The 27,817-nt window shown below is 49.4% G+C and overlaps 14 protein-coding genes across 14 annotated transcripts; 5 read left to right on the forward strand and 9 right to left on the reverse strand.

Annotated features, from left to right (window-relative positions):
• Nucleotides 1-1,640: 1,640 nt before the first annotated feature.
• On the forward strand, nt 1,641-2,088 carry N7482_002490 (uncharacterized protein; the record flags this gene model as incomplete). Its single annotated transcript, XM_056684615.1, has 3 exons — nt 1,641-1,780; nt 1,838-1,938; nt 2,015-2,088. 3 exons carry the CDS (start codon nt 1,641-1,643, stop codon nt 2,086-2,088), a joined length of 315 nt encoding a protein of 104 aa, XP_056548221.1.
• A 368-nt stretch (nt 2,089-2,456) lies between these two features.
• On the reverse strand, nt 2,457-4,064 carry N7482_002491 (amidohydrolase; the record flags this gene model as incomplete). The annotated part of the gene is made up of 1 exon (XM_056684616.1): nt 2,457-4,064. The coding sequence occupies one exon, from the start codon at nt 4,062-4,064 to the stop codon at nt 2,457-2,459; it is 1,608 nt and encodes a 535-aa protein (XP_056548222.1).
• Nucleotides 4,065-5,317: 1,253 nt separating this feature from the next.
• N7482_002492 (uncharacterized protein) lies at nt 5,318-6,283 on the reverse strand (the record flags this gene model as incomplete). Its single annotated transcript, XM_056684617.1, has 2 exons — nt 5,318-5,592; nt 5,641-6,283. The coding sequence occupies 2 exons, from the start codon at nt 6,281-6,283 to the stop codon at nt 5,318-5,320; spliced, it is 918 nt and encodes a 305-aa protein (XP_056548223.1).
• A 1,194-nt stretch (nt 6,284-7,477) lies between these two features.
• Nucleotides 7,478-8,472, reverse strand: N7482_002493 (uncharacterized protein; the record flags this gene model as incomplete). The annotated part of the gene is made up of 3 exons (XM_056684618.1): nt 7,478-7,637; nt 7,685-7,762; nt 7,817-8,472. 3 exons carry the CDS (start codon nt 8,470-8,472, stop codon nt 7,478-7,480), a joined length of 894 nt encoding a protein of 297 aa, XP_056548224.1.
• Nucleotides 8,473-10,052: 1,580 nt separating this feature from the next.
• N7482_002494 (Major facilitator superfamily domain general substrate transporter) lies at nt 10,053-10,980 on the reverse strand (the record flags this gene model as incomplete). The annotated part of the gene is given in 2 exon segments (XM_056684619.1): nt 10,053-10,382; nt 10,399-10,980. The coding sequence occupies 2 exon segments, from the start codon at nt 10,978-10,980 to the stop codon at nt 10,053-10,055; spliced, it is 912 nt and encodes a 303-aa protein (XP_056548225.1).
• A 52-nt stretch (nt 10,981-11,032) lies between these two features.
• N7482_002495 (Major facilitator superfamily domain general substrate transporter) lies at nt 11,033-11,370 on the reverse strand (the record flags this gene model as incomplete). Its single annotated transcript, XM_056684620.1, has 2 exons — nt 11,033-11,229; nt 11,259-11,370. The coding sequence occupies 2 exons, from the start codon at nt 11,368-11,370 to the stop codon at nt 11,033-11,035; spliced, it is 309 nt and encodes a 102-aa protein (XP_056548226.1).
• A 27-nt stretch (nt 11,371-11,397) lies between these two features.
• Nucleotides 11,398-11,934, reverse strand: N7482_002496 (uncharacterized protein; the record flags this gene model as incomplete). The annotated part of the gene is made up of 3 exons (XM_056684621.1): nt 11,398-11,543; nt 11,627-11,691; nt 11,858-11,934. 3 exons carry the CDS (start codon nt 11,932-11,934, stop codon nt 11,398-11,400), a joined length of 288 nt encoding a protein of 95 aa, XP_056548227.1.
• A 1,394-nt stretch (nt 11,935-13,328) lies between these two features.
• N7482_002497 (uncharacterized protein) lies at nt 13,329-13,952 on the forward strand (the record flags this gene model as incomplete). Its single annotated transcript, XM_056684622.1, has 1 exon — nt 13,329-13,952. The coding sequence occupies one exon, from the start codon at nt 13,329-13,331 to the stop codon at nt 13,950-13,952; it is 624 nt and encodes a 207-aa protein (XP_056548228.1).
• Nucleotides 13,953-14,810: 858 nt separating this feature from the next.
• Nucleotides 14,811-15,208, forward strand: N7482_002498 (uncharacterized protein; the record flags this gene model as incomplete). Its single annotated transcript, XM_056684623.1, has 2 exons — nt 14,811-14,937; nt 15,027-15,208. The coding sequence occupies 2 exons, from the start codon at nt 14,811-14,813 to the stop codon at nt 15,206-15,208; spliced, it is 309 nt and encodes a 102-aa protein (XP_056548229.1).
• A 119-nt stretch (nt 15,209-15,327) lies between these two features.
• N7482_002499 (Monooxygenase FAD-binding) lies at nt 15,328-16,970 on the forward strand (the record flags this gene model as incomplete). Its single annotated transcript, XM_056684624.1, has 4 exons — nt 15,328-15,438; nt 15,522-15,979; nt 16,044-16,392; nt 16,497-16,970. The coding sequence occupies 4 exons, from the start codon at nt 15,328-15,330 to the stop codon at nt 16,968-16,970; spliced, it is 1,392 nt and encodes a 463-aa protein (XP_056548230.1).
• A 666-nt stretch (nt 16,971-17,636) lies between these two features.
• Nucleotides 17,637-19,887, forward strand: N7482_002500 (uncharacterized protein; the record flags this gene model as incomplete). The annotated part of the gene is made up of 15 exons (XM_056684625.1): nt 17,637-17,853; nt 17,913-18,006; nt 18,068-18,095; nt 18,149-18,195; nt 18,258-18,335; nt 18,396-18,461; nt 18,518-18,555; nt 18,612-18,781; nt 18,841-18,895; nt 18,953-19,006; nt 19,058-19,145; nt 19,205-19,344; nt 19,404-19,478; nt 19,531-19,650; nt 19,712-19,887. 15 exons carry the CDS (start codon nt 17,637-17,639, stop codon nt 19,885-19,887), a joined length of 1,446 nt encoding a protein of 481 aa, XP_056548231.1.
• A 194-nt stretch (nt 19,888-20,081) lies between these two features.
• On the reverse strand, nt 20,082-21,790 carry N7482_002501 (glycosyl hydrolase family 79 C-terminal domain-containing protein; the record flags this gene model as incomplete). The annotated part of the gene is made up of 3 exons (XM_056684626.1): nt 20,082-20,854; nt 20,913-21,034; nt 21,090-21,790. 3 exons carry the CDS (start codon nt 21,788-21,790, stop codon nt 20,082-20,084), a joined length of 1,596 nt encoding a protein of 531 aa, XP_056548232.1.
• A 1,380-nt stretch (nt 21,791-23,170) lies between these two features.
• On the reverse strand, nt 23,171-24,160 carry N7482_002502 (alpha/beta hydrolase; the record flags this gene model as incomplete). The annotated part of the gene is made up of 1 exon (XM_056684627.1): nt 23,171-24,160. One exon carries the CDS (start codon nt 24,158-24,160, stop codon nt 23,171-23,173), a length of 990 nt encoding a protein of 329 aa, XP_056548233.1.
• A 1,381-nt stretch (nt 24,161-25,541) lies between these two features.
• N7482_002503 (peroxisomal biogenesis factor 3) lies at nt 25,542-27,522 on the reverse strand (the record flags this gene model as incomplete). Its single annotated transcript, XM_056684628.1, has 4 exons — nt 25,542-26,343; nt 26,408-26,798; nt 26,873-27,222; nt 27,365-27,522. The coding sequence occupies 4 exons, from the start codon at nt 27,520-27,522 to the stop codon at nt 25,542-25,544; spliced, it is 1,701 nt and encodes a 566-aa protein (XP_056548234.1).
• Between the last annotated feature and the right edge of the window lie 295 nt (nt 27,523-27,817).

Raw genomic sequence — 27,817 nt, forward strand, 5'->3', positions numbered from 1 at the left:
GGCAAAATCACTTATTTTGTAAACACGGCTATAGACTGTGGAGCCCAGCTGAGCCGAGAAAAAATGGAACGAGGTGGTCGTTTTGTTTTTAGGAGAACACTTCTTGAATCGCAAAATTCCAATATTTTGCCCGGAAAGAGTTGAGCTGCGGGGGAGTGTTAGTCATGCCACATATGTTAGTCACTCACGTCAAGTTACCGGGGAATTAGAACAGGGGCTTGATTCCAATGTCTATACTGTTTTGGTGCCTGACTATGGACTGGGGTGGCTTGCGTCCACATTGCAAGGCGTACGGGAGAGGAGGCCTTGGCATCGTTGGCTGAATCTTGGCATTTGGGTTACTCTTAATAGAAATCACCTGAATGGAGTATTTTGAAGCTGATCTGCACTTATCCCGTATTTGGCAGCCTATTATCATCAGCCAGCGAAGCCACTGTAACATTCCAGTTCAAAGAAGGTTAGTCAAATATCGGGAACTTAAATTTGGATGCTCCGCATCGGCTCCTAATAGTAAATCCTTTGCTATTTGAGATAATAATTCCAGGTGTGCTAGCTGCCAAGGCTCGTATTTACATTGGTGATCATTGATGACGGATCTTAAGGTAACTGCTGTAGCACTCGTGAAAAGAAACCTAATCAGTCGTTGGATCTTGGCAAGGGATTTAGGGCTTCAGCCTCAGGTTTCATGAACGGGTCATGCTGCCAACAGCCTCCTGGAACAATGGTTCTGGTGACTAAAGCTTCCTTCCACCTTTACTCAATGATGAGTGTCAAATATAAAATTTGGATTTATTTATTTAGGTCTCCTGATTTTGAATCATCGGACGAGAATGAGAAGCTGGAATACGAGAAATACCTAGTTGATACGAGACCCTCCTTGCATGTGGGTCGAGTGGCCCGAAAAAATCGGATGTATACCCAGATTTTAGCAACTTTCGCAGAAGTATGTAAGGTGTGGTTCGTTTCTTGGTGGTGGATTTCTCATCTTGTGCCCCTCTATTCTGACTTCTTTACATAGAAAGAGCTGCAAATGAGTGCACTGGAGAAAAGCCTTGCATCTATCAGATTAGGCCTAACATCGTCGACAGTCAGTTTGAGAGTATCCTTTCTCTCTAAGTGTCTGGTCACTACCTAGAGGTCTCTAAGTTGTTTTATTTACGTACTCTATAACCCTTTGACATGTCCGTTGAGACAAGTTATAGACCCTCAGAAAGATGCAAAAAGACGGATTGGCTAAGTTCAGTAAAGTATTAAGATGCCATCGTGAAAAAGCTTTCTGATGCCTGTTGATCACCATATGCTAACGTATTGTGAATATATAGCGCTGGAAAGAGCAGACAGGGATGGATAGATTATGCAGTTCTATGCAAGAAGAATAAAGATAGTGACTAATCTATGATAAGTGGCACAAAAATAGTCTTTAGATCATAGATTTGCCACGTCTGGAAGTGCCGGCGAATCTCCCCGCACTTTCGTAAAATGAGGGACTGAAGCCCTCTTTCTTTCATTCCACTCTATTTTCCACTCATTTTTATGAACTACCTGTCAGAATATTTCAATAATCTCGATTCTTCGCACCCCGCCTCCCCTTCCCCCACCAACCCGATCCCGCAATTTAAGCTGGATACCATAAAGTAAATATGGTCTCAACTATCGACAACAATCCGCTGGTTCCCAACTCCATGCAGAGCCGAAGCTCGCTTGGAAATGATGAACAGTCAAGTGGCCAGACTCACAAGCTCAATGATCTGAACATGATTATTGACAGGAATGTCGCACCGTGCGTTGATGAAAATCACAAACCTCATATGAGTTACTCTAATATCCACACTCATAGCTCCCCACAAGCGATGTGCGCTGAACTTGCTCATGAACACGCCCTGGAAGACCTCCACAAACTCATCGATCATACTTCTGAACCGAACGATCCGACTAAGAGTATGTGGCCGACGCCCTTCTTGATCCAAAGATTTATTCCGCTATTTTTCTGAGCCGACTGACCGATCAAAAAAAGATAAAGATCCATTTTTTAGGGTGAACTACACCGACCATGCTACTCAGTGCGAGCCTCGCAAGCCAGAGGAGTAGACTTTCTTCCTAAACTGGGATGTCCTTTGTCCCATCGAGAATCGAATGAATTTCATTTGAAATATTTTGCAAATTCTTTGAAATAATCTTGTATACTGAAATATGTGAATAATTGCGCTGAGTATGTACTGCGGCGAGTCTACTGGTGATGTCACAATGACGACTCAGCCCTTAACCTTATTTGCCATTTCCCGAATGGGCGTCGCATATCGCAGAATCGTTGATGATAGTACGTTGAAACATTAAATGTGGACATTTCATTCATTTTATTTCACTAATGTCACTAATCATCTCCGGTTTCCGATTCTTTTAGATCGGTATGATGCAATTAAATTTTAGCTCTTTCTCAAATGGCCTCCCAGTCAGGCTTATGTAGCTGAATTTGAGTCATATACTTTCGTTCCTCGATACCAGGTCTGGCACACCTTTGCCTCAAGGAGTGTTTCTGGTGTCCACTGCATGTCGACCACCAAAAAATCGGCATTCAGCCCTTGCTTCAAAGTTCCAGTCCAGGAGTCCGCAAAGCGTGCATATGCTGCGCCAGTAGTTGCAGCAGTCGCAGCTTCAACCAGGCTGAGGCTGAAATGAGGGTTGAGCGTGTCGGTGGTCTCAGGCTCGAGTGCCGACCGCCGGGTACTCGCATTGTAGAGATTGGGAAATGGGAAGTGACGCGCAGTTGGCGCATCAGTTCCAATCGCAAGAGGAGCGCCCCCGTCTAGGAACTCCTTGTATGCAAAGGCTCGCTTGCAGCGGTCGGGGCCGACAAGACCGGGCCATGCTTTGAACAGCGCTGGATCGGAGTGAACGGGTTGGATCGAGGCGGTAATTCCTAGTTGACCCAGCCGTTTGGCGTCCTCGGAAGTCGTCAATTCCAGATGCTCAATTCTGTGCCTCCGACCGGGAGTTCCAACTTGTGAGAGGACATTGATAACTTGGTGAACGGCGCGGTCACCGATCGCATGGATCGCACACTGTAGCTCAGCTGAATCGGCACGCTGGACAACATCGTGAAGCTGATTCTCCGGCCAGATTGGTTCAACCGGATCGGACTTCCCAGTGTACGGCTGGAGCAGAGCGGCAGTGCATCCATCAACAACTCCATCACAGATGAGCTTGATTCCTACGATGCAGAAATCAGGCTCCTGGAACTGGCGTCTTAATTCGATCGCGCGGTCAACGTAGCGGAAATTGGCTTTTTGATCATTTGCGTACGGCACGAGCCAGTAAGCCGCAATGTGGAATGGGATTGGCTTATCGCGGCGATACTCGTTCAAAATCTCCCAGGTGCCCTCATCCATAGCCATATCTACGATACCGGTATAGCCAGCGGCGGTGTAGGACCTGACGGCCGTGTCTAGAGCAAGCAGTTTGTCCTCTTTTGAGTAGAGGCTCTCCACATATGGCCAAGCGAGATTCATCAAGGCCGACTCATCCAAGAGCCCAGAAGCCTTTCCGTTCTCATCGCGGTGAATACAGCCACCGGGTAGATCGGGGGCGGTATGGGCCTTCATTGCATCAAGAGCAGCAGTGTTGCACCACATTGAATGCAAGTCGAACGAGTCGATGAAAATCGGTCGCGGATCGAGATCGTCAAGCATATTTGCAAGTGCAATTCCTTCGGTGGAAGATTGGATCCATCCTCGACAGAAGATCTGCGGGACAGACGGGTTAGCCTCAGCGTAGGCTTTTATTGTTGCTCGAATCTGCCCGAGAGATGTGCATTCAATGAGATTGACTTTCTGCAGAGACTGGCCATAGTGCAAAATGTGAACATGGGCATCAATGAAGCCCGGAAGCACGACCCGATTCTGTAGATCGACGACATTCGCATCTGCAGGTATTTGGGTATCGTGGAGAGAGCCAATATAAGAAATGCGATCCTTGGTGATGATCATTCCCTCGGCGAACTCATTGTCACCATTAGCTGAGGACGACGAGGGCACAAAGATGCGACCATTTTGAAAGACGGACGTCATGATAGAGACTTGACGAGATTAACGGTTAGTTTGGTGATTTGAGAAGCTATTTAATGGAAAACATGGGTTAATCGGAGCAGATTCAAGACCCGAGTCTCCAGGAGTTTCCCTTTGCGGAAGTGGAGAGCTGAGAGGGCGCGTGGCTTTGGGCGAAGCGAACTCACGTTCTGGAGAAATGCTAGTATTCTAGATGATAACCGAGCTCGTGAGTCACAAGCCAAGGAATCAGATCGACGGCAGTCCGGCCTACGCTTTGGCACATGCTGGCTGAAGTGCCTCACGTTGATTGGCCAGAAACTGATAGCCGATGTTGCATATTTCTTGGCGGTGCAATCTGACGCAATTGGTCGCATTGCGTTGAGTCCGCGAGAAAAGTGGGCACTTCGCTGCCATTCAAATAAACGAGCATGGGGGAATTGACGAAAGAGCGACTGCTCAGAGATAGATACCCGTGGCTGCCTATTTCGACTTTCAGCGGAGGTGGCGGATTTGGGTTGTTTTATTCATTTAATTTGTTTATCTGCAAACCTGAGTTCTCTACCTTTGCTGGCATATCACTGCTGTTCTTCCAGAAAATCCTCTCCGAGTGTGAAGTAGCTGATCCTGTGGCCGACTGGCGCTGTAATTTATTGGTGTCGATGCTTGTTGAAAGATGGCGATTGATTGTATGTAGCAAGTGTCTACAACTGTTGAGCCGAGATGACAACTACCGTGTTCAACGGCCAACTACGGATTTGATATGTCTAGTAAGTCTTATTACCCCGGCCTCCCTGGTTATCATAGAGCCATTTTTCCGCATATTGTGGATGATAAGCTTGACTCCACTTTTGGCACTTCATTGGCTGTTGCTTCAAACTTCCCTTTCAAGAAAAGTCGCTATCCACAAGGCTTACCGGCATGAGAAGACATTTAGTAACCAGTTACACACTCCATTTGTGTTATTTTGACTTAGATGGCCCACGACAAAGTAAACATTATCACCGTTAGCAAAGTTTGGTTAACTAAGAATAGAGAATATTTGGATGAGAGAGAGAAATAGAGCTTTGGGAGCGTCGACTTCGTGCCGGCATCTCGAGCACATTCGAAAAATAAACGGTTCTCATCCCGCTGAGAGACCTTCTGGCTAAGGAATCGAAATGTCTGAAATTCAGAAATATGAAACTCCACGAAAAGTATTATTGCTGTTTAGATCACAGATGATTTGAATCGCATAGTAGAAGACCCATTTTCCGGACATCATCTTCTTGAGCCACTCATTGCCGGTTTGTAGTCCACTTCTGGTTCCGAGTGCCTGTATTTGACCCGAAATCCCAACCCCCTTGGCATAAAAGTGCGATGTGATAGAGACTCTGGAGAGTGGACACTGTTCCTCTCATTGTATTACCTTCGTCACTGTGGTAGATTACTGGGGAGTACTCCAGCACCCAATGCCTGCCAACAACCGTCTTTCGGAGCACGATTGTTTCATTGTACGAGGAAAGAAATCCATACTTGAGTTGTGTCTCGCGCATGTAAAGAGAGATTTGGCCTATATATAGTTTAGCATATAAACGAATATTCTAAGGGATGAACTTACCTAGCAAGTGGCGAAATTGTTCTTCTCGACCGCGCATAAACATATCAAGTGCACGGCTGGGCGAATGCGTTGTCACCCATGGTACTTTCGCCTCTCCAACAATCTTCACTGTACCAGCTTGGTTTATAGCGGCGAAGTCGGGGATTTTGTGGTAGCCCTCATAAGGTAGCTCGGCGCCTCTAAAGCTGCAAAACATAAGATCATACCACTGGGCTTTCAACACGGCGCTCAAAACCTGACCGACGCGTTCGCCTAGCCTTCCTTGCAGAGATGCCTCGCAAGAAACACCCATATGCTCTTCAGAGATCGAGCCAAGGGCAGCTGGCCCTGCGACCTTGGTTTTGATGATTGTCGCGCTCCAGGTCTGTGTATTGAAAGTTTGGAGAACCTCAGCCCTGAAGTTAGGCCACAGCTGTAGGTTTCCAACAAAATCGATTGGATGAAGGGCCGAACTGGTGGTTTTCTTGGTGGTGATCTTTAGATCGGGCAAGGCTTCTTTCAGAGCCTCCCGTGCTATCAATGTTGCTGTGTTCGCCATATTCGTGACGAAAAGGTGTGTGGAGAGAAGGTGTGTGGAGAGAAGGTGTGAGGAGAGAAGGTGTGAGGAGAGAAGGTGTGAGGAGAGAAGGTATGCGAGCAGCATTATTCAAAGTGAGACGAGCAGCTCTTATGTCTTCTGGACACGTACTTTCCAGATTAGGAAGCAACTGAGATATTGTCTCTAGTGAATCGCCATTTCTGAATATTTATTATGTTCCCAGCAGTGAATGGATTTAAGATTCGCTTTAACCAATGAGGTGAGGTCAGCTTGATAGGTCTGTCACACTAATTTAAATTCAAATAGAGAATGAAAGGCACTCTTCGTTATAGAGCAATATGAGTATCCACCCAATACACTCACATTTTATCGGGCAAAACCTACTTTTTATAGAGAGGCGCTTGCGGCAGGCTGATGGTGTCCATGCATCCATGTATATTTTAGACAACACTATTCTGGCCGCGGCAGTTAAACGCCGCGTACATGAGGCAGCCAACATCGCATGCCAGCAGGCGTTGCAGAAGGTAACAAGCGGCCATAGCCGACGCTAGGTTTTGTATAGTGTTTGAGGGTGTTGGAATGTTGCGGGGCATCTCGAGAATACGAGACCTGATGATTCAGGGACTGTGGGAGCGGGCAGTGATGCAGCGTAGCACAGACAGCCTGGTAATGCAGGGCCTCGGTGGATCGAGGGTGACGACTCTAGGGAATGGGTGCATTGAGATCCAGAGCGATCGGAGGTAGGAAGGAAGGCGATCCGGCGGTGTTTGCAGTATCTAACGGCAGGAACTAGTCGTCTGCGCTGGTTCTGATGATGATTTGTTGTGGGTTTGCAACGACCACTGGGGGTTGGCGACGTTGGGAGCGTGATGAGATCATTCTATGGGAGATGTGATCGAGTTTACACCGTCTTCTCTCTGCGTCTGCTGCTGGCTAAGCAAGATAGTAAACCCCCGCATAGCACCTCTATTAAGAAAGCTACATCGGGTCTATGAATTTTGATTGAAGAGCGTTATTATGGGGATATGAAATTGTTGAAGAGCCCCATGTGCGCTAGGTCAGACTGCACGCAAAGGAAACAGGAATTCTGAGGAAACATGATATTGGCAATCTCCGGACTAACCGGAAGAGAATGAAAGAAATATTGATCAGGGCCAGGGCAAGTCTGTTATAAAGACTACCAAACAAGCAAATGGCAACCGTTGTCTGTCCTGGCAAGCCTTCTAGGGTCCGGAGAATCTCCATGGCCTGGATGTTCTTATCATGGATGGTGCCTCGCTTCTGTGACGCTTGCCCGGACTACCATTTCCATTCAGTAGTATCCTGGTTCCATCCCTCTTTGAGCCATGCATCCGAGTTCGGCTTGGCGAGCTCATAATATGCGATCCATTTCTCGTCGGGAACGATGCCTCGGGGTGGGCCCGCGGCCTTGTTGCGATGGCGAAATCCGATAAAGTAACTGTGGATTGTCAGTACCAGTTGGTATAAGTATACGCTTCGACGTACAGGGTTTTCGAATCCTTATCCCAGACCAGGCTACTAAGCGCAGGGGTATCGTTTTGATATCCAATTGCCTCCAGTGCGCTAGTATCGATGTTAGTTACAAAAGATAGACAGCGAGATAGTATAGCAACTTACTGGAAGTTCTTCACAAACTGTAGCCGGATTTCTTCTCTTTCAGCATGATCCAAAGCCCAGAACACGTTGGACCCATCTTTGGTACCGAGACGTACCCCTGGCACCTTCTCCCACACCAGGTAGACCGCGTACCCTCCTGGGACTGGCCCCCACTTATCCTGTGTTGAGGTTTTAGATCCCAAGAGCTTCGGAGTAAAACCTAGGTCGTGCCAAGTAAGATCTTCATAGGCGAGTAGCTCTCGAGGTTGAAGTGTCGTAGCCTGTTTAGCTCTCGTGTCCGCATCATCCATCTCAGTACCACGATAAGGGACTTGGAGATAGATTCGCATAAAGGCCTCCTTGTGGTCCCTCAGGTCGCGACACCGAAGTTTAGTGACACCGAGGGAAAAGCGCTCACCCCGGTTATATTCAGCTTCCCAGAGCTGAAAATCATTCTCATTTAGCTTCTCCAGGATCTGCCATCGCGAACGACCGGGCTGGTCGAGGGTGATGATAGTGCCACGTTCGATGCCCTTCCGGAACCAGGTAGGCATGATGAAAGCGAGGGAGGGGTACGTATTGATGAAGCTGGATAACGTGTGAGGTAAGAGACACTGTAAGCTTGATAGAGGAATAGTTGGGGGATGCAGAGAAGTGTGGAGGTTGTTGAGTTCCAGCTAGTTCATGGACCACAAGTGCGGCGGTCGATAGGCGCCATGTGACATTTGACCGGCAAATTCCGTAACCTTAATCCACCAAGGAGTTTTAGATCCATAACCTTAATTTACCAAGGAGTTTAATAGTGTGCCGGTCATCCACACCCGCCAGGTCCGAACGCAGCGCGGCACGTTTAGCCACGTCATCCACCTGCTCATGCGCAGGTATCCATCTGAACTCGGGTTTGACCCCTTTGTGAACCAACCAAACGGCCAATACACTGGCATCCTGCTGATAAATCTGGCCAGAAAGCATGGGTGCGTGGTAGAGGGCTCGGAGCGCCGCCTGGCTATCAGTAAAGACCACCATCCCACCGGGCGAGACTCTCTGCTCCCAGCACCCCTCGAGCAACCTATTCCGTACCAATGTGAGGGCCATATCAGTTGCATGAATCTCTGCCGCGTATACTGTGGAAATTCGGTCGGCCCCCATCTGCCCTTGGAGCTTCCAACCACGGCCACCAACCACCACGCTGGCGCCATCGTGGCCGATTCAGCCTGGCGCGCGCTCTTAGGCTGAAGAGTAATCTGGCGCATACACAGATAGTGTTCTTCTTGGGAGTTCAATCTTACATATTTTGACAGGAAGAAGGTGCTATAGCTGTTCGAGTCCCTCTCGAAGCCGTGCGCCTCCATTGTGGTTCAAATGCGCTCCATGCGCATTGCACTGAACCATTTCTCGTTCAAGGTCAACGCAGTCGAATCATATGAGTGCTACTGTGGTGAAGGGTCTCGAATGCCGAGACACATCTTGCTACAGTGCCCGTTGTACGCTGATCGGAGAGAGACTATGTTGGAGAAGATCCGGACACGGACGGATCTCAATATAACCGACTACGATGCGATCATATCAGACTCGCAGGCCACCCGCTACGTGGTTAAATTTATAGTACAAATAGGCCTTCTAGGATAGTTCCGGCACGTTAAGCCGGAGCCCTCAGAAAGCGAAGACAACGAATCGTCGGAATGACGTAGCAGGGGCACAAGCGGTGAAGACAATAGGTATAAGGAACTACAAAACCAAGGCCTATAGCTATAGAGAGGTCGTGGGAGACTATATCGCTACATCGATAACTAGTAGAAAATATCAGAGACCGACACTGAACCTCGATTAATCGAGAACGAATTAGGAGGATGAGATTGCCCGGGTGGGATAGCAGGGGGGAGAGATATAGGAGAGATAGGCGGCCAGACTACGGGAGATCTAAGGGCCGCGGGACACACAATAGGCGTTTGGTTACTACTATTATATAGGTTTTGGGGGATTTAATCTGGCAAACCGCCTTTTTATTTTATATCTTCTATTTCATGCATATGGGCTAGCGTTCGGAATGCTCTTGCTCCGCCGGAGGAAGTGTCTGCATAGCTATATAGCACTACTTAGGCTGCACCAGGTTAATAGAGTATCATCATCATCATCACCATATCAGCTCGGCTACGATCGACTCCCATGAGATGACTAGCTCTGCTCACTACTGTGGTTTGTAATAGACTGTATTCATTTTTAATTCATTTTAATTCATTCATTGCTAAATCGACCATCAGCTACTATTAACGAGGTGTTGGTTTCTCAGCGTATCTGCGCCCCATTTCTGCGCACTGAAATAGCGATACCTGCCGGCAACACGAACTCTGAAGGCCTTGCCAAAGTAAATGAAAATGATGTTGCCAAGCATGATCAGCATGACAATCAAGCCGAAGGTCACGTAAAACCAAGTCAGCCCAACACGAGCAACCCATGCTGACAGGGCAAAAACAAAGATTGTAGAAATCAGATTGCGAATAAATGTAACCCCGACGACTGAGTCCGCGATTATCTGCAGAACACTGTTAATGATCGAGATGAACTCGCTAGATCTCCTGATAAAATGCTCAACTGCGGCTTACATCTGTATATGCATCGGTGAGATAAATAAGCGCAGCACTGCTCGCTGGGACAACACCAAAAGCATTGATGCCAAGTCCAAACGCGGGCAGAAGCCAATGAGAACCGTTATATAAACCAATTCCAAACATGAATAGGCCTGCTGGAACCAGAGGGAGGAACACTGAGCAGAGCCAGAGGCACATCTCAGGCTCAAAAACCCTACCGTTTCTCTTCGGAAGCTGAAGAGCAATCGAATCACTCAATGGACTACATATGATAGTCCCCAGGCTAGTCCCAATGAATGGCGGAAGTCCCATTAATCCAATTTGGGCTGAGCCGGAATTGTAAGGGGGCAAGGTCATGACCGAGGAGTGTGTGGTCACCGGCACCGTCGTGCAGGCAGTCATGAAGCCATATTCCAAGGCCATAAAGAAGACCGCAGGAATGCTAAACATGATTAAGAACGGCTGATAGCTGTGCTTCGCCAACTGATTGAGAGACATCGGAGAATCGGTGTGCCAACTTCTTACAGCAGGATTTCCTTGGAATCGAATAATCAACTTGCACAGGTTCAACTCGTAGGCGCTGTCTCTTCCGCTCATCTTGCCCTTCCTTTGATCTGAGCTCCTCTGTATCCAGTTTGCTGACTGTCGTCTATGGTGTCAGCTTATCGGTAACAGGAACCACCTCGATAGATGGCACACAGAACATGGTCTCCTCGTAGAGGAAGATAAAGGCGACCAGTCCAGCTCCAAACAAAATGGCCATCCACCACCACACCCAACACCAACCTTGGAAAGGGTAATGTATCCACCAGCCAGTGGTGCCAGCGTAACTCCGACTGTCGTGACCTAGTAGTATATTGTGTTCATGAGTCCACTCTCGTGCACGAAGAACACATCCGCCACGGTCATTTGAACCGGAATTTCCGCTAGGGCACCGACGATGCAGCTTAATATGTTTACCAGCATCAGATCTGCCACAGTTTGCATCCTGGAAGACCAGATGCTAATGCCACACTACACGGCTGTGCTGAGAATGTAAATTGGTCGTCGTCCGAACTTGAGAGCGAAGGGAACAAAATCACAGCGCCGATGCACAGCGCCACACCCGGCAGCGTAACTATCGTTCAGCAAAGCGAAGCTGAAGCCCAGTTCAGCATTCACTGGGCTCCATGTCACAGTTGCAACATCAATTCTAAGCTATTCAGCGTTCTATCGCAAGATCATACTAAAGAGGAGGACTCACAGCGAACCCGAAGTTCACATATTTCCTCCAATGTGGCCAGTTCTAAGCAGAACACAATCTCAGCCCTTGTGGATATAGATAAGCAATACCCAACCGCTATACTCACCAACGGATCATTTGTATCACTAGATGGTTTTGGTTCAAATATAACCTCCGCTCCCTCGGTTGAGGGAGAGATATCTGCCGTGACATCTTGTCAGTCAAAAGCCCTGCTGCAGGTGAGAGCTCAACAGGATTCCTCTCTCGCCCTCAATTCGAATAGTGCCAGGCGGCCAGGCTGGGTCAATATCATCATTCCCAGTGGGCATATTTGTGTGTGATACGGTGCGAGTTTCCTTGAGAAATAGTAAGCCCGGAGCAGAAGTTGGAATTGAATGCAAGTTCTGTGCCTTGCTCAGGTTTGATCATTGGGACATTTTATCGGTCTCTCTCTCCTCGATTTCCAGGAATAATACTATGCTCGTGTTGGGCTTATCATCATCGGCTGTCGAGGCTGATGTTCACTAGCCATTCACGACTCTAAATCTGGGCGCATCAGTGAGTGGATCAGACTTGCTCAGCGAGCTTACATAATGCTCACTGATCAGATCAGAGCGCTCAGGGGCGTGCTCCAGTCTGCTCAGCGAGCAAAAGCCGCGAGTGCCTGCGCACCAAAACGGCAATGGAAAGCCAAGACGTAGCATAGGAAATCAAGTACGGAGAGGTAGTACACAATCGCGCGGGGCAGTGTTTTAACACAGCGGTAGCTTGGAGCCGGGCTGCGGAGCCACCATGCTATTATTGGGCCAGTCACTGACAGGGCGACGCAAGCATTGCCAGCCATCTGACCAAACTCAGTTGTATTGTTTGTCTGTAAAAGCAGAGACGAAGATGCCAGCAAATCAAGCCGCCCAAACAAGACGTCAGGGCCATCGCCCCAGGAAGTTTGGAAGGCATGTTGGCAACGGCAGCAGGGAAAAGATGGGGCATCTTCAGATCGACATCCCGGAGAGTTATGTCATGGGTAAGCTGCAGGCTCGAAGTCCAATGGCGTGGGAGCCCCGACGTGCATGCGTGCGTAATGCCAGGTCGGGGACCATGAAATCGAAGGATGGCAAGAGAGTGGCGAAAGACAAGACGCGTCCTTCGGTCGACCGTCTTCAGAGATCGGAATTTGTCTCAAAAGCTGTATCCGATTTCACCGAACAAAGAGGCAGGAGGTAGGATTCTGAGTCTAGCCCCAGGTGTTTTCAGCACGTTGTCAGGAACCTTTGGATCGCTGGGGGTCTTGGGGTGGAGGGTCTCAGCCTCGTTTCCAGCAAGCAGACGTGTTGGGCGCAGAAGCGCTCAGCACGCCATGACGAATGGCCAGGCTTCAAGTCGCTTTTCCTCTTCAAGCGCTAGCGTGTGGGGGCGGATGGGCGGCGATTGGATGGCAGGATGCCAAGCGGACTGAGCAGGAGAAGAACCCATCAGGCTGAGCTTGGGGATCCACCCGACCCTGGGGAGAGCAAGGAACAACAGGCGATGAGCCTCAGGGTGAGTCGCTAAATTTAGGCAGCCTTCCTGGTAAGGCTTTGAGGCGTATATAAGCCTTCTTGCCACCGTACGTGGCCGTCCTACTCATCTCCCTCTGAGAATCCCACCTGCTCATACTCTTTCTTTGGGCCTACTCGTTTCTCCTACCAAAGATCTCTTAAAGCTTCTAAGAAACAACTTCAACATGCAGTACAAGGCGCTTGCTACTCTCCTGTTCGCCACTGCAGCCCTCACTGCCCCGGCTTCTGAGACCGATGCCAGCAGCGGCGACTTCTACGATGATATCCTCCTTCCTCTTGAGACCGAGTCGATCCCCCCCAGTATCCTGTCGGTCATTGAGACTGCCGTTCCCACCACCTGGTATGAGGCCATTGAGACAAACTCTGCCTTCCAGTCATCGGTGATCGACGACCTCCTCCACAGCACCTACCCGGCCTGGTACAACAGCCTCCCCGATAGTGTGAAGTCGTGGGCCACCTCCGAGGTCGAGGCCGAGGTCTCGGTGCTGTCCAGTTACTTCGGTACCTTGCCCACTGTGACCCCCAGCTCCGGCTCCAGCTCGGGTGCTAGCAGCTCGGGTGCCTCGTCTACTCCTCTCTCTACCAGTGGCACCTCGAGTTCTACTCCCTTAACCTTGACCTCCACCGCTACCAAGACCACGTCGGCTTCTGGCAGCGCCTCCACCTCGAGCTCGGCTTCTGGCTCTGGAACTTCTACCTCCACTGCTGGTGCCCCCGCCGCCACGGGTGGTATCGCTCTGAGCCTTGCTGGGGCTGCCGGTGTTCTGGGTCTGGCCCTTGCTCTGTAGATTAAATATGGGAGGATAGACACGGTGCGTCGAGACAAGGATGCCGGATCCATTTGCTCGACCATTATGTGCATGAACGATATTACCTGCGTTCATATGAGGAATGCTTTTGATGGCAACATAATTACCACTACCTAATGACAATCTTTCATATGCAATACTACTACTGTGTCAATGTGCCCTTCCCACTGTAGTTCAAAGTACACAATGGCAGCCGAGTGGCTTGTAAGCAGTCTCTGCGCAGTATCCAGGCTCTGATACATTTGCATCTCCAGCACTAGGTCATAGAATCTGTTAATGCAATCCGATCTGGATTGAAGTGGAAGTGGACTTGACAATCGAGTTCGGCTCCGAATCGTCCTTCCAGGAGTCTTCGGTGCCTGGGAATCAGAAAGTTGTTCCAACCGAACCACCCCCGCATTGTTGACTTCCAGAAAATCCGAGTCGCAATCACTCTACTCTTCGGCGAGCCTAATACTTGCCTCTTTCGAATTGCACTTCTCCCCATCTATGGTATCCACGTGTCGACGGTCAGCTTCCAGGTGAGTGTTGTTATGGGTGGTTGTTAAATTGCGCTGTCAATCGTGTCGCTGCTCAGAACGCCAAGCTAATGTAGTGAAATGTACCAGGTTTCTCGCTTCCTACTGGCTCCAATAAACTTCCCTAAAACCCCGCTCAACCCCGGCAGCGAACACGCACGTTAATCTCCACATGCCAGTATATAAGAGCATCTCATACCTCCTTCAAATCATTCTGCTATTCGCTTGACTTCTGGTGATTCGGTGTGCGGGTGAGACCACGATCGCTGGCGCGTGTTTAGTTGCAGCAGTACAAGCTTCGTTCCGCAAGACCACGATAATGGGCGACTCCGGCACAGTGAATCAGTCGGCGACAGATGGGGCTATCCCTGGATCTGTACCTGTCCTCATTGTGGGTGGGGGCCCAGTCGGCCTTTTGCAGGCGCTCCTGCTGTCTCGGCTTGGTGGTATCTAGCTTCCGCAGCAATCTCGATCAATCCCCATTTCACGACCGAACAAATGCCTGGATGACTACGAACTGATCCGGATTTTGCAGTTAGGTCTTTAATTGTAGAACGCTACACGGAGCGTCTGGGAGCACCAAAAGCCCATGTTATTAACCCGCGATCTTTGGAGATCCTGCGACAATATGGGCTTGGAGAGAAGCGAATTCACAGCTTGGGCACCAGCCGGGCTGATGGGTACTGGGTCAAATTTCATGACCAATCTGTCCGGTGAAGTAGTTGGAAGACTCCCCTATGAGCGCATAGATCCAGCTCTATTGGATGATACGCCAGAGGTATCCCGCCCTTCGGCACCTGAATGCTTGATTGACGGAGACTAATAAATATATGACGATGATCCACAATATCCCACAACCAGTGCTTGAAGAGGAGTTTACAAAGCTTGTGGAGCAAGATTCGAACATGATCCTCAGAAAGGGATTCAGTATTCACGCCGTGCGACAGGTACATTCCCCTACTTCTCCTTTGGCAAGATGGTTACTTTGCATCATAAATAACCATGGCTTATTGGACCAATGACCATTCAGGGTGAGAATGAGGTCGTCGCAACCGTCAAAGAAGCTCGGAGTGGAAACTTCCATGACATTATCGCTCGGCACCTTATAGCCTGCGATGGGCATAAGAGTAAAGTGCGCGAAATTTTGAATATTCCTTCGGAGGGCGAGGCCTCAAATCAAGTCATGATGACGATACACTTCAACGCCAATCTGCGACCAGTGGTTGGCGAGCGCGTTGGTATGCTCTTTTGGATTATGGATCCCCTTGCAGTGGGTGTGATTATTGGCTATGACCTGAGTGGTACCCAAGTGCATATCAGCCAGATGGATATCTCGAAGCGGCCTCTGGAGTGGTGGACTGAGGAGATGTGCCGGGCGATAATACGCACTGCCATTGGTCAGGATGTACCATTCGACATCTTGAGCTTTCGGCCATGGATATTCCGGCGACAAATCGCAACCACCTTCCAGAAAGGAAATGTCTTCCTGTGTGTTCATATGGTACTTTCGCCTTATACCTACGCTCGAGCGCTAACGGTTTCTGTGATCTAGCGCTGGAGATGCAGCTCATTCATTCCCTCCGACTGGTGGGCTTGGGCTGAACTGTGGCCTCGCAGATGTCCACAATCTGGCTTACAAGGTTGCCTTGGTCCACCAGAACGCGGCGGGCCCGTCAATTCTTTCAACTTACACATCGGAACGCCGAAGTATTGCGGATGTTTACTCAAAACAGAGCGTCAAGAATGGAAAGCAAATCCTCGCTTTAGTGCAGAGTCTAAACACCGAAGGGGTGGAAGATATCACACAAGCTCGCCAGAACCTAACAGAAGCCTTGAAGAATCCCAAGCAGCGACAGAAAGTTGATCAAGAGATAGAGGGACAGAAAGAACATTTCGACAATGTAAGCTGAGGGCGAGGCCCCGATCCTTGGAGACTTCCAAGCTAATAACGACATATTCTTTGGGAGCTAGCTCGAACTTCACATTGGGTATATTTACGGCTCAGTCAAAGCGCCTCCTCATGCCTCATATTACCGTCCAGTTCTCCCGAGGAGCTCGGGTGCCTCATGCCTGGATCTCGTTTACGGGTTCCAACCGACAAGGGGCATCAAAACTCCGCCAAAAGCCAATAGATGTCTCGTATGTGACAGAGCTCACTGCAGTTCAAGTCAACCGCTGTCAGTGGAGCACACTGGATTTATGCAATCCAAACGCCTTCACTTTAATTCTCGGCGAACAAGAGAGCCGGGAGAACCCGCGTACTTCGAAGGTCCAGACGCGCTTCCAAACTATCAACATCCAACTAAATGTGTGGCGCCTCGGTATAGACTTTGATGTTGTGGATCAGCCCTGGTTTGCGTCTGAGATACACCGTGGAGGGCTTCTGGTGCGCCCTGATCAGCATATTATTATGAGGATCTCACACAGCACAAGCCGCGACAAGATAATCTCATTCCTAGATAGCCATATTGGCATATAGGACGAATACAATGACTCATTCATCGCGAGCTCGAGGGTTTGATGCCTAGTGCTTCAAGCACGCCAGCAAGCCCAGTAATCACATTGTTACCTGTAGGGTCTAGCGACATTTGGGTGACCTATGGCACACTAGGGGTATTTTCGGGTACATCGCCAATCATGCGCTTTCTTTCGGCCATTCACGGCCTAAGAAGTTCACAATTGTTGTTTGCGGGCTGCCCCTCGGAAGCTCCCGACTTTCACTTTCCGTTGTGGTGATCCAATTACAAAGCCCCCACTTTTTCTTCGACGCCCCCACCTAAAATCCCCTGCTCGCGATCTGGACTCGGCAGTGAGACGATGAGGCACCGATGCCAAAAACGCGCCAAGGCAAAGCTATAATTTAGCTTCTGTTTTGGTCTAGATATCATTGGCCTGCGCTCTATCTCGTGGGCCCAATGGTGGAGCTTAACATGCTATAGTGACATGCGTCGGCACACCATTCCCCTTGTGTCCCTCAGCACGCCATCGTTCTCGTGAATGGTCTTATGGTAAAAAACCAGCAGAATCTTAAAAAGGCGGTTCTATTAAAACCGTCCGACCAGGGACTTTTGTTCTATGTTGATGTATTCGTTTCTGTGAGCTGCAAGGGACTGAGTCTGGAATTGAGATATCCACACAAAGCAGAATGACCGAGTCAATCCCCACATCGGCATCCTCCGAGGAGGCTTCTACGATGCCAGAAAAACGCGTTTGGCATCGAAGCACGCTTTTCAATGCGTTCGTCATTGGAGGTGTCGGATTCCTAGCCCCAGGACTATGGAATGCAATGAATTCTCTGGGAGCGGGTGGTGCGGAATCACCATATTTGGTCAATGCAGCCAACGCTTTGGTTTTTGGATTGAGTATGTCATCAAGCATATTTGGCATCTGAAACGTCTACTGATTGAATCTGTGCCTTCAGTGGGATTTCTGTGTGTCTTTGGTGGTCCGGTTGCCAATCGTATTGGTATGAATTGGACCTTGCTTTTGGGAGCTATTGGCTATCCGATATACTCGTAAGTTGGCTGTGTACTAGGATAAGAAGGCTCAATCTGACCAAGCGTGCTTCATTTACAGAGCAGCATTATATACGAACAATCGCTATGTTAGTTTTCGCATTGTCAAGGCCCATGGACCATAACTAACGCACGGCCATAGGGAAATGAATGGTTTGTGCTAGTTGGAGCAGTGGCTTGTGGATTATCGTGAGTTGAAATGATCCAAACTCATAATACAACCAATGGATGAAAGTTACTCACGCAAGCAGGGCCGGTCTCTTCTGGGCTTCTGAGGGCGCAGTGGCACTTGGGTACCCTGAACCAGGGAAAAGAGGCCAGTATATGAAGTGAGTAACAACCTGAGCTAATTTTGCAATTTGCACTGAGAGAATGCTCATTTTTACTAGTATCTGGCTTTGGTTTCGGACAGGTGGACCTTTGCTTGGAAGTGCTATTGTTCTCGGATTGAACCAGTGAGTTTTATTGGATGTCAAATATGAAATCTGGAATCTAGCTGACACCAACGAAGCTCTTCAGCTGCAAAGAAGAAGGGCAAGGTCGGTTCAGGTACGTTGTTCAATTTTATAGGTAGATGGTGGATCTCTGTCTAATAAATCCCGCAGAGACCTATCTCATTTTCGTCGCGTTGCAATGCCTAGCAGTTCCTTTGGCATACTTCCTGACTCGCCCCGAGAAGGTCCAGCGCGGTGACGGGAGTAAAGTCAAGGTTGTTGCACTGGACTCGTGGCGGGCGGAATTTGCGGAGCTTTGGAGAGTGTCTGCTCGCAAACAGGTATGTTTCCTTCTGGTCTACCTGCTGAGGAAATCAAACTCATCTGGATTAATTTTCAGATTCTCTTACTATTGCCCGTGTTTTGGGCAGCTTATTTCAATCAGTATTCCGGCAGTAAGTCTGCCGAAAGGGTTCTTCATACCAGTGCCATTGTCTGACCCGACGGTCTAGATTTTGAAACCTACTATTTCGGAGTGCGCGCTCGAGCCCTAATTGGTCTTGTCGGTAAGTTTTGTCGTTCAACGAAAGTTGCACCTTTCTAATTTCTGTCTCTAGCGTATCTCGCGGCCCTTTTCTCATCTTGGCTTATCAGTCGGTTCCTGGATTATAAAGGACTTTCTGTAAAGCTTCGCATTACTTACGGGTAAGTCCCCGTGCTGTCGTGACTTTTCAACGCATGAGCTAATTCGGCTTTCGTTCTAGCTTTTATTATGTGATTGCTGTCCATATTGTTTCCTGGGTCTATGGCTGGGTAGTTCAGGAGCAATATACGGCAAATCCTCCATTATATGACTGGTCCGATAAAGGATTTGTTAAGGGGATGTTTGTCGTTGTTCTTTGGCGTATGATTCCTCATTTCTTTGCAGCGAAAGCTGGCATTTTTACTAATAGCATTTTACAGAATTCTCTCAGCAAACACTTCAAAATTGGCTCTATTATATGCTTTCGACGATGACTGACAATATTTCCGAGCTTTGTATGTTTTCAGGCCATCCGTAGTGCTTGGTTGCATTGCTAATGATATAAAGCACGCCTGTCCGGTGTTCTGCGCGGCCAAGAGAGTTTTGCTCAAGCAGTTTCGTATGGCCTCAACACCCGGGAGTGGTATGGTGGACGCGTTCCTCTGGCGGTCAGCACAATTCTCCTCGGTAAGTGACAAAAAAATTTAGGTGGGATGGAAGATAATATTAATTCAATATACGTAACCAGGTCTCGCTGTGGTGCCCACGTGGATTGTCGTCAAAAGCCATACGCCCGTTGAGAATGCCAAGAGTGACGCCACTTGGAGCCCGACTGGGGATGAGGAGCAATCCCTTCCTAAAAACAGTGGTGAAGGTAGCGGCAAGGCAGATTTGGTCGTTGATGAAACCGAGGTGACGAAATAAGCACCAAAAAAGATTGCGGTCAGCATGTAGAGGACAAAAAGGTATCATCCATTGCTCGCAATGCATTTGTATCTGAATCGCGACCAAAAGACATGCTACTGGTATCAGAAGCCTACGCTGATTCACGTATGTAATGGAAAAGAAGGAAGGTCGAGATAACAATATATATTAAGATATAATACAACACATCCACGTCATTGCAAAGAGACGATCACAGCTTCCGTGTCCCAGACATTGACTTCGATTTGTCCGATGTTGTTGACGCTCAGACGCTCCTCCTTGTACCCAGGAAGCATATGGCCCTTACCCTTGTCGGTTTCTACCTTGTAGCTCCATTGTTCACCATCCCAAGTCACATTCTCCTGTGGTCCACCAATGTCAAATCCACGAGCAGATGCACCATATTCGGACTGCATGCGGTGAACAACAGCTGACTTCACACCTGTGCCAACATCGACCGTAGCGACAAACCTTGGACGAACCGCTGGTCCTGTCTCAAATTGGCGCAAGTTGATCAAGGCAATACGTATCGGCTTGCTGGACTCCAGATCATACATGACATACCCACTGAAAAACTCATTATTAAGGTCGATCTCTCGGACCTTTCCGAGTTTACCATCCTTGCCAACAAAGTCGGCAATGTAGGCAGCCGCTGGGAAAATCCCTTGAACTGCTGGGCTATTCGTGTACCTGCTTGTATCGTCAGGCAGCCACCAAGCATGCATGGCGTCTGGTCCATGCGTATTGCAAACCCGCTTTATACCATGGGACATGGCGGCTAGATGAAAGTCGACTGCCCAAATGGCAGCACCAAAACCCCCTGCAAAGTCAAGTGCAGTGTGTCCGATGGCGGACCCTGCCTCAGAAATTACTAGAGGGATAGACTTGTCCTTGATACTCAGGGGGTTGGCATCATTAACGTAGGAGGCAAGTTTATCACGGATGGCGAAGTGATTCATAAGAGTGTCTAGTCAGCAACGCAAGTCAGCATGGTTATCTTAATCCAGTCTCCTTGACTAATTCACCTTGCAGATCAGATGTGGTATAGTTATGACCGCCCTTTTGACCGATCACTTGATAGTAATGCTCAGCGGCATACTTGACTTGACTGTGCTCCCCCTTAAAAAGAGTGGTGAGAAGATCCATACTTCAGAGGGTTGTCAGCATATTCGAAACACTAGCATAAGCCGGGATGCACTCACAGTGTGAACTTGCTAGGCGAATCCTTTTTGCTAGCCACCTCAGCCGCTATCTCCCCTGTCTGGAAAATTCGAGCTTCCTCGCCTTTCAAGGAAAAGCGCTCGGTGACTCGATTTTCAATCATTTGCGACCGCTCGATATATCCTTCGATGCCATATTTCTTGTACCAGTTTGGTTCATTGCCCAGTGCAATAGCAGCCACCCGATCCCTATCTGTTCCTTCATTTGTTGCAGCACCCCATGCCTGCTGCAGGAAATCCATGGTGTCCTCGATGTTCATCTCATCCCCCATGGGTGCCTGAATAGACCAATGGGAAGCTTGAAAGTTTCGCAAAGCATTGAAATAGTCCGGTCCTACAGTGTAGGTGTCCAAGCTGTTGCAGATCTTCTTTGAGTGGCAATCAGAGGCCACCTTTTGGTCTTCCTTGAAAGTAATATGATCGCCACTTGTACCACCCACTCGAATGACCATCGGCTTGAGCATGCGCGATTGAATAGAATTCACAGTATTGTTTGAGAACTCGTTATCGTAATGTGGAAGAAGCCCAGACTCAAACCCGAAGCCGAAGAAGTCGGCTGGAACGGCGACAGCAGGAGTGGACGCGGGTATCGTGACCTGAAGGGGCGTACATCCTACACAGGATTCAGACATAGCAAACGTTATCCCCATGGTGAGAAAAGAGCAAGTCAGTAGAGCAAGCATTGTGAGTGTTTTGAGGATGTAGATTGCTAGAAAATAAAGGCGGGCCTGTCTGATACATAGCATCTTATATGCTCCAGATCCTGTTCATTGTTGGCCCCAGCCCCAGGGGTCTGAGCCTTGTTTCTATCTAAGGATATTTTTGCGGCTCCACAGACTCCTCGTCACTGTATTATAAACTGCTAAAGTTAGACTGTGACCAAGACTGATGATGACCATCTAACCTACAACAATTTTATTGGCATCGGACGCTCTCGAATTCGGAAGGCCGGTTACTGATCATGCAAAATGAAGATCAGACGTACGATAGTTGTTCTTCAACTCTGGTTTATCCCATGGACCCCGATTTTAGCCATTCCAACTAAATGATGCTTTTCAGGGTCCGGCCCCAGGCTCCGGGGCCTAAGGCTTGGTCGCCCCTTTCTATGCAGGGACTGTCGATCTTTTGGGGCTGTGTTGGCGAGAAAGGAATATCCTGGGGCTGAAACGAGATTGTCATGAAAGGAAATAATTATTTGATGACAATGAACGAGCAAATGGACTAGGCCACCCTCTTCTCCGGTGTGAGGTTCTCTGATTCGCCATCCTGGATAGTCCAGGGTCCAACCGTGACGCGCGGAGCCTAGCTACATACATAGCCTAATGGGAGGCAATGCACACCTGGTGTCAGCATGCTGTACTCCTTGCAATCCATCCAACCAGGTGTGTTGCTCAGCGAATGAGGAACGATATCTATTTTTGACTTGGCCCGAAGAACCTGTGGGGGCGCTTCCGAGATTGGCGGGGGGCGGCGAAGAGCTTCGCACGGGAGAACAAAGGGTCCACGAGCCTGGCAAAATTTGACAAGATCCTGATGTTTCATACGGCTATCATGCCCAAGGACTTCAAATACCATATTATTATCTATGAACTTATTCCTGCAACATAGCATCAACGGCGTAACTTGGCTTGGGAATAGCAGCACGCTTATCTGTTCTTCATCTCGAGTTTGCGGCCCGGGCCTCAAATCATCAACCTTGCCGCATAATAATTATTTCAGTCCAACTAGATATCAAAGGATCTGTCGCGCAAAAGTAGGGCCAAATACTCGCTAAACCTGAAGTGCTCCATGGACTTCATTATGAGTCCATACCGTCATTTCCCTGCCCAACGGAAATTAACAACCTTGCTTACTATAAAATTCTTATGCTTTATGTCGTTTCATGACCATTAAACGTACACGACTGACGTGGTGTAATATACTCTATGCATTGTCCTGTTGATTCTCAAACGATATAGACATACAGACCTTCGTGTGCAAAGAGCAGGAAGGACTAAGAACAACAACTGCCAGCACAGTCTATGTTTGCTAATTGAAGAGAGGGGTGTATCTATCGCGGCTATCTAAGAATCGAGCTTGTCCCAGAAATCCCCGATCAGACTAGCGACCTCTGGCACCCTTTCTCTCACAACTGCATGTCCAACCTGCGGAATGACAACAACGTTGTGCATTCCAACCCCGTGCAGATCTTCGACGCTGCATACTCCGTCGAGCTCTCCAAGGATACTGAGATTTTTTATTCCCGTTTTGGCTGCTTCGGCAAACTCACCATGTTTATCTAGGACTCCACCATCCCTGAAGATAGCCACGACGCTCGCTGCGTGTCCTTCATGCTCCCTCATCTGCCAGTCACGAACCGCTTCTGCAACAACTTTGCCTTGCCCAACCCTTTCTTTCCAATCTGAAGGGACAATCAACTGACCTCCTTCCAGGTACTCCAAGATCCAGGCTCGCGCCTGCTCCTCCAACCCCTCGCCACCACGCAAGTATTCATTTTGCAAGTCGTCAAATTGACTCGAACGAACCAGACCAGCGGGTGCCACCAGAACCATAGATGCAACCCGTTCAGGGTGTGCAGCTGCGAACGTGGCTGTCGTCGACCCGCCAAAGGAATAGCCAATAAAGTGGGCGTCTTTCCACTCAAGCTGTACCAGTAATGCCTCTAATAACGAATGAAAGAGCGCCGGCTCGTAAGGCACAGTCGGAGTGTCTGTCAGTCCATGGCCCCACAGGTCAACAAGGACACATTGGGCATGTGGAAAACGCGAAGATAGCGCGCTTGCCAATGGCTGTATGCCGATCGCGGACGTCTGGACGCCGTGCACGAAAACCACACGAGAGATCGGACTTGGGGTATCCGTGGGTGCTAGAGACGAGACTGGCAGCTCGTAATAGGCGGCTCTGCCATATGATGTCTGCAGAAAAGATGCTGGTGGCAGCAGTTGGCCGAAGGTTGCGACAAAATCTGCTTCAGATGGTGCCTGGATGGGCCGCGGTAGGTCGTGGACCTTGGCCGTTCCAGGACGAGGTAGCACGATAGGAGCGGCTGGCATTTCGGACGACAAAAGTGAGATGATGGAGAAGTAGGCCCCTTAGGTGAAGGACTTTGCTGAGAAGGGTAATGCCTAGTACGCGGTCAAATATTTGTTTCAGTTCCAAGGGTAAAATCTGGTTCAATATACCGTTAAGCGTAGATATGAACACAAAGGTCGCCTTTGAGATGCAGGCGCTCTGCCGAATTTTATAGGGACCTGTCGCAATTTACGGCGAGCGGTTCGATATGTTATCGGGGAGATCTGACAAATACAACTAAAGAGGGGCCGTTACTCTGTAACTTAGCCAAATATGGATTGTGCGATTTGCTCCAGGGAACAACACGGATACGGGCGTCCCAAGGATCATAATACGCTGGCCCCTCAAGCACTCATCCTAGCCACAAGCAATTTCGGCGTCCTCATTCGGAGCTATCTTCAATGGCGGGGCACGAAGGTTTATCTCGGTTGTCCCCCCCGACCCTGTTATGCCGCCGGATCGGAAACGCGCGGATGCAAAGAACGCCTATCATCAAAAGAACGAATATCCCATTAGAGCGATATCAAATTCTTTCAGATCCTCGGGGACTCCTCCCGAACAACGTACCATCGAAGTCTCACCCATCCACGGTTAGCGCACAGACTCAGGAAAATAATAGCCCCTACAGTCATTATTTACAATTGAGATATCCTGCTAAAATTCTGCTCACAAACTACCTGTTACCACTAGACTTATTCAGGGATGACCTCTTGGTAATATGGCTCTGTTATCACTTAAATACCACCTCTTGCACATGGGCTGGTCAAGGTTTCTCCGTCCCAATCGTTTGAAAAGGAAAGCCGGCACCTTCAAAAATACACCAATCGGTCGATCCAGATCTTAACCAGGATGATGAGACGTCTTTTAGACAATGATTCGTAGAATTCACTTCAAAGCTGTATCCGAGAAAGTAGGAAGCGGCTGCGCCGGAATATGAAGTGTTAAATTTGAAGGAATACTCAACGAATTCAGTGCCTTGTGCTTGTACCAGGGTATAGAACTCCCAGCTGGCAAAGTAGTTGGATTTGTAATTGAAGGACTGGGAAGATTGATGGAGAGTATTTTGTGGACTAGAGGGCGATTAAGAACGGCAGGCGTGTGCAATGAATGTGAAAGCATTTCTGGCTGTTCAGCACAAAGCAATGCTTCAAACTTACGTATAGTAGTACTTTGTATAGATTGGATATTCTCAAATTGTTTATAGTGACAGGGGAGGAAAATTGGGTCTACCAATATGATATAGACATATAATCATTAGCACCTGTCTCATAGTCTGACAATAGCAGCGCCCAGCGACGAGACAACATAGATGCAGAACAAGGGTATTGGCAAGAAGTGTAACAGAGACTGCCCGTGAGAGCTTTAAACAGCGGCCTGGTCCTCCGTCTCTGAAGAGCGCTTTCCATCGTCAACGGCCTTGCCCCAGGCCCGCTCGAAAGCAGAGTCTGCCGTAGCCACCGGGGGTGATTGTTGAGTCAGCTGCTCTTCGCCGGCAGAATTTTCAGGTCCAGCTTCCTGTTCATCGAGATCGACAAGGACAGGAAAGCTCTGGGAGATGCCCTCGCCAGGTTCTGCCGTGGCCTCCTTCTCGACCATCACATCCGCGAATGAGGACGAACCGGACTCGAACTCTGTCGAGTCTTCGTTCTCGGCGGCAGTGGATTTTTTGCGACCCAGGAGCTCAAGTTCAAAGTTTGAGCTGTAAATCACAGCCGAGAATGCCTCCAGCTCGCGCACATTCTGATCCATGCCAACCAGATACTCGTTGGGAGGATGAGTGCCATTGCCAATCACATGAGCCTGGCGAGCCATTACAGCCAGAAGGTTGGCAAGCTTGCTTTTGCGCTCGGATGAAGCAGGGACAACGGTAGCCATAGAGTCAAATGACTGCGGCACTGTCACAGGAGCCGAGTCGGGTGCCTTGAAGGCCTCGCTGGCGCATTTCGCGTCGACAAGCGTCGAGAAGCCTTCATTGTTGAGGAGGGTGAGGATGAAGGAGAAGGACGGAGAATCGATAAGATCAGCTGTCTCGTCAAGAAGATGGCGCAGCTTCGAGGCAGTCTGCGAGGATGATGGATCCGCCACTCCCTCCACACCCGACTCGCGCAGAACATCTTCCTCCTCCTCTGTCGGGGGTAGCAAGCACGATAGCCACTTCTTGGACCTGATAAAGGTGAATTGTCAGCTACCTGAAGGCGATGCTATTAGAACCTGTGAGATCGTCTTACCGTCGCTCCTCTTCGGTGTTTCCTTCAACCTTCCTGCGGATTTGAAGAGTCAACTCGGACAGCTTGGACAGAGTGATGTCTTCACGCGGGTTGAGAGGCCCAAAGACCTCCTCCACAGCAGGCTGAACCCGTGCAATCAACTCCTTCCATCCACGGTGCAACAGCCACCAGCTAAAAGCCAGATACCGTCGGTTGGTCTCGAAGTCATCCCCCAGGGTCTGAGTAAGCTCATCATCGTGGTCCTCCAAGCTGATTGTCGAGTCGGCTGGGGGTTTAGCGAGAGAGATAACGCTGGAAAGGTAGTTGCGACGGCCGAGGAGGTTGAGTTGGATGCGGGTGAAGATGGTGAGCAGCGAGAGGGTGTAGATAAGGGTAAAGGATCGGGTGATGGCTAAGAGGTGTTAGCGGTCGACACTCACATCCTAACAGGTATACCACCGGAGCTCGGGCGGTGGATAAGCATACATGTGATCTTAACCTCGTTCCACAACTGCGTCTTGTTCCGTTTCGGCTGGGACTGGTCTTCCGGGTTCACAGACTCCCCCAGCTGGCTCGCGTGCACATAGTCTTCACTCTGCAAGCTCGGCAGGCTCTTCCGATCCTCCTGGGTGACGCTAGGTGATACGGAAGTCATGTCCGAGCCCGCTGCCTCCCCGGCATTGAGCCGCGCCAGCCTCTCTGCCCGCTTCTTCTGGAGCTCCTTCGTCAGCTCCTCGACGGGGAGCGCTTCGATAATATTATCCGTGGCAGTGGGCAGCAATGCAAGGACGGTATAGGTACAATCGGTCTGGTTCTGCTCGAATCGTCGCCGCAAACTAGAGCCATCGTTGTTAGCCACTCGGACTCGGAGCTTTGTTTGAGTTGAGCCTGTCATCACAAGCTCGCGTGCCAGCCGACGACGGATAGGACGGCAAGGAAGAATTACATTGTGAAGGGAAAGCAGATGGGAGGACATACTTCTCGCGGGCTATTCGGTCGCTGCTCATGCGCTCGCGTGCCTCGGAGATCTTGGACAGCACATATTGCCCGGCCAGGTAGCCAGCTCCCAGCACACCAGCCCCGATCGCAAGGCCTTTGCGATTGCGCCGGAACCAGCGCCTAGCGGCACCGATCATGATGAGGGTATTTGGAGAGACTTTGTTCGGGACGACGAGGGTGTCAAAAAGCGGGGATCATGATATACACACTGAATGGGGGATGGAGGTGGGAGAAGGCCTCGGGCGCAGATCGCGGTGGCCGGGGAACCGTCCCCAGTTGCGGCCTCGGCTAGCTGAGCTGGACGGTGGACTGCAGGAAATGACATGCAGCTGAACGGCGATAGAATGGTTTGCAGTGGCCTTCAGAGCGGCAGACACAATCGACAGATCTTCCTGTCCCTACTGACTCTACCAACAATGCTTATTGTCCTAT

The sequence above is a fragment of the Penicillium canariense genome, assembly GCF_028826845.1.
Source record: "Penicillium canariense strain IBT 26290 chromosome Unknown utg000001l_segment0_segment0, whole genome shotgun sequence".
Lineage (NCBI taxonomy): Eukaryota > Fungi > Ascomycota > Eurotiomycetes > Eurotiales > Aspergillaceae > Penicillium > Penicillium canariense.